The 7573-nt window shown below is 37.9% G+C and overlaps 1 protein-coding gene across 1 annotated transcript in view; it reads left to right on the forward strand.

The window, feature by feature from the left end:
* The window catches only part of AMD1 (adenosylmethionine decarboxylase 1), a 7414-nt gene extending 271 nt beyond the window's left edge, over window positions 1-7143 (forward strand). The window contains exons 2-8 of the mRNA XM_010167646.1: window positions 1208-1334; window positions 1838-1940; window positions 2804-2846; window positions 2941-3085; window positions 4124-4216; window positions 4300-4455; window positions 4974-7143. Of these exons, the coding sequence (XP_010165948.1) occupies window positions 1218-1334; window positions 1838-1940; window positions 2804-2846; window positions 2941-3085; window positions 4124-4216; window positions 4300-4455; window positions 4974-5114 (798 nt within the window). The 5' untranslated portion in view covers window positions 1208-1217 and the 3' untranslated portion in view covers window positions 5115-7143. The remainder of the gene's footprint in view (window positions 1-1207; window positions 1335-1837; window positions 1941-2803; window positions 2847-2940; window positions 3086-4123; window positions 4217-4299; window positions 4456-4973) is intronic.
* The last annotated feature ends 430 nt before the right edge of the window (window positions 7144-7573 follow it).

Here is a 7573-nt window from a genome sequence, read left to right on the forward strand (position 1 = left end):
TTCTTTAGAAGGATTAAGGGCAGGGCTGTGGTGTTTCTGCACCTGATCATTGAATCTTGTCCAGGGATAAATAGGTCTCCTCAGTTAAGAGGTTTAGGATTACTTCAGCAGAATAGTGCATCTAAGTGTCACTTTTAGATCAGCAGAAACTGTGTCAGTAGATTGGCTTTAACTCTAGATAATGCAATCAAGTAGAACAACTCTTGCAGCTGAGCTAAGGACGTGTAAAAATGTAGCTTTCCTGAAATCTTGGAATATGTGTTGTGCAGGAGTTAGCTGTAATTGTAAGGACACTGCTTTTGCCATGTGTTTTTCATCTTGCAAAATACTTTCATACGTTTTCTGCAGATATATTGACATTCTCTTTTACTTCAGATTACAAAAACTGAAGCTTTTGTACTCTTGAAAGACTGCCTTGAGGGCAAGGTTGGGCTTAAGAGCAAGCTAGTCAAAGAAACAAACTGTGCTGAAGTCTTGTTTCCACAGGCTTCATACTTTTCAGAATTTTATTTTAAATATATGGAACTAGTCATGGAACAGTTCGAGGAAGTATTCTGGGTGTAGTATCAATGCCTATCTCCAGTTCAGTGGGACTGTAGTTAAGTATCTCACAGTTTGTGTAGTTAATTTCTGTATATTAGGCATGAGGCATATCATATAGCTGTGGCTATACTCTCATTATAAGACTTCCTGTTCCTCTCCTGATTTACCACTTTCCAGTAATCAGCTTTCCCAGAAGATGCAGCCAGACAATTTACGAAATTCTGTGAAGGCTTTTGCCTTTTTTGAGTTGTCTTTTTCACGGGCTTTATTTCATCTGAGAAAGTCTTTTAGGATTTTAAGTTTGCCCCTGTTCTGTGTCTGGGTTAAGAAATTAAATTGCATATCTACGTTGTATACCCACTTCACAGCATGTTTGTATTTCTTTAATAGATTGAGGACATGTAATGCATGTACCTCTCTTCCTGTAGCGTGGTAGCTGTGTAATGTCACACTTGCAGCAGGTATTTGTTCTGGAAAATCATAACAGCTCTCAGATGTTAGCTGAAATCTATTGATTTGATCCATTTGCCAAGCGTGTTTACCATATGCTGAATGTTGACTTACAAGAATTCATTTGGTTGAGACAACCAAGACCTAACCATTCTTTCCAAGTGTGCTTTATATAGGGCATTTAATATATTTTTAACACTTATATTTTTTGCAGTGAGAGTAGCATGTTTGTCTCCAAGAGACGTTTCATTTTGAAGACGTGTGGTACCACCCTCTTACTGCAAGCACTGGTTCCCCTGTTGGAGCTTGCTAGGGAATACAGTGGGTTTGACTCAATTCAGGTAAGGTGCCAAAAATGTCTCATCTTCCTTAGAATGTACAAAAAGCTTTTTACTAATATTTAAAATTCACCTATTTTTATTAAATATTCTGAAAGTTCCTTTGCCACTTATGTATGCTTCCCGTAATGGGAAGATTGTAATATAGGATTGCTGTCTCTGCTGAGGATATAACCTTCTGTTTGCCTCTTCAAGGATGCTAACTTACAAATGCTGTTGTGCTGATTTAAGGTTACTTAAGAGACGTCCAGGCACGTGTTGTCAGTGCTGAAATCACTGAAGTTCTCTTGCAGAAAACAAATTTGGAAGTAAGCTATCTCCTGTAGCTTACAGATTAAGCTAGGTAAAACCATATGCCTCTGAAATGGAAATACAGGTAGCAATGTTTCAACAATGAAAGCTCAGGTCCTCTGAAAGCTTGTACTAAGTGCTTGCATTTTTATAGATTTTTAGATTCAAGGTGGACAGATATAATCAGTGTATAAGATGCACCTTTATTTTTTCAGAGCTTCTTTTATTCACGTAAGAATTTCATGAAGCCTTCCCACCAGGAGTACCCACATAGGAATTTCCAGGAAGAAGTAGAGTTTCTTAATGAAATTTTCCCAAGTAAGTTCATGAAACTTCAGCGAAGTTGCACAGCTTGTGTGAAGTGTTGATGCGAAGTGAGAAGTGACAAGCAGTACAATACGTACAGGCTGCCAGACCATTCATCCAGCAGTGCTTGCAGTTCTGCAGCCAGCACAAGCTTCTGCTGCATAAAAAGCAAAAGCTATTAATACTTGTTTTCTGAACTTCTGATACTGATTTGCCAAGATAAAAATTTAAATCCTACTAAGCTTGACACTTAGCACCTTGTCTTACCTGAGGTCATCTTCAGCCTTCCAAACGGAGTGTAATAAGTCAGTCTGCACAATCTAGCTCTCACTAACCCTAAGAGCCTGATTAAAAAGGTAGAATACTAATTTAAGGTAATTAATACACTGGAGAAAAATGTAAGCTTTTCTCAGAAAAGTCACTGCACTAAAGATTGAGTTAAAACATTTAATAAAATCTAAAACCTACCATGAATTTTAACAAGTGGCAGGAAGGTTTTTTGAAGAAACATGGAAACTGTAGTACTTACCTGAGTTATTTGAAAATAAATGCTAATCATAAATTCATTAAATAGGTGCTTAAGGATGTTAGGGTTTCTGTTGGTACGTAGCTAAAGCTGTAATCTGAATTTCTTGGTAGTAGGCTCTGAACTGGGATGCCCAGACCACCTTCTGAGGGAGCCTGTTTTTCTGATTATTGTCTTTACATTCCTGAAGTTTAAATGCCTGCTTTGTTGATGCAGATGCTGGCTGTATCAGTGAGCCCTCTTAGTGTTCTGTGGAAGACTTGTACTATCTTTAAGTATGAAACAAAAATAACCTTTTACATAAAGGATCAGCTGTGGTATGCTAACTGGAAACTTTTTGTCTTGTCAGATGGAGCAGCTTATTGCATGGGGCGTATGAATTCTGATTGCTGGTATGTATGTGAAGACTTTGAAATTTTGGGGGCTTACAGTAGAACTTAACTTGGTGCTGCTGTTTATTACATAAGTTGTTTGTATTTTGTTTAGGTACCTGTACACCCTGGATTTCCCAGAGAGTCGGATATCCAATCAGCCTGATCAGACACTGGAAATTCTGATGAGTGAGCTTGACCCAGTAGTTATGGACCAGTTCTACATGAAAGATGGTGTTACTGCAAATGATGTCACTCGTGTATGTTTGCTTGAAAACTAAGCATTTTTGGGAATGGTGGAAATTGGGCAACAAAACGCTTCATTTACTGTTTAATACAAGGCTTATTTCTGGTAGGAAAGATCATATAGAAGATGTCAGGTTACTGTTTTTGGGGGGTAAAATGGATTTAACTCTAGAATGTTTTGGGGAATATAACTTCACATTTTCAATGTCCCTGCTTTAATCTATTGAAGGGAGCAGTTGGCAGTGCTTTGGGTGTTTAGAAGCTTATCCTCTGAAAAACAGAGGAATAGAACCACAATTGAGTAACTTCCACTGAAGGATGGAAATTGTAAGGAGTAAGACTTAGACTGAAGGTAACAAATGCCAAGGGAATCTAGGTATCAGAATGAAGGTTAAATCATGGAGCCTTTTGGATAGTTTGGGAAGGGGGTAGGTGGATTTAAGGTTTAAGTGGAACTTGAGCATTTTGCCTCTTTTTCTCCTTTTTCCAAATGGGAAGGTCCTGTGACTTGAACAAGTTTCTCTGACATTCATTGACTTCATCTGGTTTTCTGTCTTAGGCTTTGATTATCATAACTGTATTCACTATTGAGATTTGTCTGTAGCTCAAGTACTTTGTGGGAAATCAAAGTGCTTGGGATTGTGCTTCATTCTAGAGTGTAAAGACGTTCTTACTCTGGAGTAAATGGAAACAGACTTTACTTTGTGGATACTGGTTGAACAGGAGCTCTGTTTTCTGTTCTAGTTGCAGAAGCAATTATGTATTGGAATTCTAAGCTGCTCCCTTCTCTTGGAGGTATGCAGCTTGGTGCTGTAAGAGGCAAAGTATATGATAACTTGTATGCAACTTGGCACTCAGTCACTTGTTTGGTAAGTGACAGGATGCAAAGCAAGTTCATCTACAATGGTGCAGACTATCAAACTAACTTGTTATTGGGAGAATTCTGGTACCCTGTCCCCTAAATTGGTGTTATTTCTGCCTTTTGAGTTAAATCTAAACAAGTGAAAAGATGTACTATAAACCAAGTGATGAAATTTTAACTTCTGTTTCAGATGAGTGGAATTCGTGACCTGATACCAGGTTCTGTTATTGATGCTACAATGTTCAATCCTTGTGGGTATTCAATGAATGGGATGAAATCGGATGTAAGTTTTACACTTACTGATAATTAATGTTAAAATAAATAGTAATTATATTACATATTTAGTAATAATATTTTTTTTCCCAGGGAACTTACTGGACTATTCACATCACTCCAGAACCAGAGTTTTCTTACGTTAGTTTTGAAACAAATATAAGTCAGACCTCTTATGATGACCTGATTAGGAAAGTTGTAGAGGTGTTCAAGCCAGGAAAATTTGTGACAACCCTCTTTGTTAATCAGGTGAGTTTCCTTGCATTAGCTTTTCAGCTCCTGAAATGCACATAGTTGCAAAGCAAGGCTAGAGATTTTTTTTACTGGGGTGTTAGTAGTTTCCAGTTTGCCTCTACTTGGATGGTAGTTTCTTTAAAAAAAAAATACTCTTCAGTGTTGCTTTGGCATGTACTAAATCTCCAGAAAACTTGGGAAATATTAATATAAGGCAACCCAGTCTCAGTATTCTAGTGACTCAGTGCAGTTCTCTAGGGGCATTTTTACTCTGGCATTTTTCTGGATTTGGCTGCAGCTGTCAGTTGTAGGAGTGCTGCTGTTAATGGTGATGCTGCCAGCCAAGGATTCGTAGACAAGCAGCACTGTAGATAGCAGAATTGATGCTTGGGATTGCCATTTCCTGCAGCACTGTCAGGCACAGGTTTGAAGCATGTTAGCAACAGTAACACAAGAATCACACATAAAACACATATTTTGCTAGTCCATCTTTAAATGCAAAGTTTAAAAATAACTTATTTTTTGTTTTCTAGAGCTCTAAATGTCGTACAGTGTTTTCTTCTGCCCAGAAGATTGAAGGGTTTAAACGTCTTGATCACCAGATTGCCCAATTCAGTGATTATAATTTTGTTTTTACCAGTTTTACAAAGAATCGCCAGCAACAGCACAGTTGATTAAGAATGAAGAAAAAGCGCAAAAAGAAATCCCATATAGAGGGTGGTGGTTGCTTTCTAGTTAATGAATCAGGGGGCCATGCTTTCCACTCCCACCACCTTGTAGTTGTGGAAAGCCCTAGGTGTAATCATAGTATAACCATTTTGAATTGTATGCATTATTATATCAAGGAGTTAGATATCTTGCATGAATGCTCTCTTCTGTGTTTAGGTACTCTATGCCACTCTTGCTGTGAAATTGAAGTGCATGTAGAAAAATCTTACTGTATGAAACTTTACAACACTTGTAAAAATGATTCAGGTAGAATTACACACAGTATAGTTTTTCTCCAGGTATCACCAAAAATTCCCCACAGACAGGGCTTTCGTCCTCATTAGACTTTAGCCGCAGCATACTCACTGGGGACAGTTCTCTGTTAAATTGTCACTTTTTTCATCTATGTTGTGATTTTGGTCTAAAACAGTTTTTGACAAACTTTTATGATTTCTAATGAAACTGATCCTAATTAACACTTTCGTGTTTGGAGAAAGTTGTTAAAACAGTTACAAATTGTTTTGCTACTACAGGTGGTGGTTGATTTATTTTTTTAAATCAGACTGACTTTTCGTGCTCTCCTCAAGCTTATAGGAATTTGCTCAGCTATACTGTAGCACTGGGCTAATGCATTGGTCTTTCACCTTTAGAGACTTGGGTATAGGTACTAATGCAGGTTAAATTTCATCTTACCTTAATTATCATTTATCTGTCCACATCCCCGAGCTGTCACACTGCTGCACCATGGCAGAATTTGAAGAAGGTCCAAGACTTGATAGGGGAGGGGCTGAGTCAGGCGGCAAGTGCTCTGGCATAGCTGTGCGACAGCTTTGCAAAGTGCAAGTTTGTATCGGCACCAGATGTTTTCTTTCCTAATCACCAGTTATGTCAGGCTAAGAGGCTGGTGCTCTTGAGCACTGGCAGGTGGATGTAGTGGAGGAGTGGAATTCGCCAGGCTGGGTATGTTGATTGGTTTGGATTATTCTCAGTAAAACCTGTGACCTACCACTTCTGACTGTAATGAGTGCTTCTAAACTGGTCCAGTGTCACTTCATTTTGTTGTTCCAAGCAAAGCTAATGCCTCTGTCTTGTGACAGTCCTGTGACATTGTTGTGCATGTGACTTATGTTGTATTTGAGTGTTGTGACTTCATCTGTTTTTTCCTCCTAATTACTAAGGTGGTTCCTCTTACTGTGACTTGAGGGCATTAAGTGAAGACATAGAACAAGAACTGTCTGGGACACCTGGACAGAAGTGAAGTAGAATGCTATTCATGGAATGTGAATAAGTGTGTAATTCAAAGTCACTTTAATGGGTATTGATGAAAATGCAGGCTTTAAAGAGCTGGCACACTTTCAGCTGTGTTTGCAAATAATGGGATTTTAACAGCTGTGAGACCAGCATGTTAACTACAAAATTGAGATTATTTTTTTCCCCTCTTGTCCTTGCAATGTTTTGACTGTTTCTGGTTTGACGCAATGGTTTCTTGTTCTTTCCGTATTTATAAATGAAGCATTTTTTCAGTGCTTCTAAACTAAAATCTGCTTGGTTAGAAATCAAGTGGTTGGAACATTTTGAATTTTTTTATTTTAAGCATATTGTTGATGTTGTTTACCAGTGTTACAAATTACAGGCTGTAAATGGCACTAATGCTTTTTGGTGTTAATATTGAGGACCAATATTTCAGTGGTGGTTTTTTTGTTCTTAAACATTGTCCCAACTGACCTGACATTTGTTGGCTTGAGGTCCTTTAAGTAGACTGAAGATCCCCTTTCAAGTAATACTGAAATACACATTTTACAAATAGAAGCATAAGCCTTGGCTATAAAAATGAAAGCTGTGGAATGGATTCTTGAACTCTCTAGGGTGATCAGGATGGGGGGAGTATGGTGTTTATAATTTCTGTGGTGTTAGACTTTGATCATTTAAAAATATCTGTACCACAACTTAATGCTTCAATAAAAGTTCGCTTAAATTGTTTGTAGTGATGATCCAGCAATTCTACCCTTCACACTCTTCATTCTTTTTGGTACCAAATGGTTTAATTCTGAAATAGATATATATGCATCTTGTCCTAAATTACTTGAAATTTACTTTGGCCTTGTAGGGGATGCATCTCAGCTGTTAGCAAGTTGGTAGTTTAAAATGAGACAGCATGTCAGAGGAAGCCAGATGAAAATGGTATGTTGTTCTTGAGGCTAAAAATGTTTTTCTAAATGAACACAGATTTGAGATTTTCTGTCTTCAGCTGACCTGTATTTTTTTCCTCAGCATTAAATATTTAAAGTATTCCATCTGAATTAAGACAACTCCTGCTTCTGCTGGTCCTGACTCACAAACTCTACCATACATTTAAGGTGCTTAAGCTTAGACTGACTTTGAGAATTCAAGGTGAAGTTTGTCTCAAGATAAAGCAGGCATGTAC

The sequence above is a fragment of the Antrostomus carolinensis genome, unplaced genomic scaffold (genome assembly GCF_000700745.2).
Source record: "Antrostomus carolinensis isolate BGI_N321 unplaced genomic scaffold, ASM70074v2 scaffold16155, whole genome shotgun sequence".
In the NCBI taxonomy this organism is placed as follows: domain Eukaryota; kingdom Metazoa; phylum Chordata; class Aves; order Caprimulgiformes; family Caprimulgidae; genus Antrostomus; species Antrostomus carolinensis.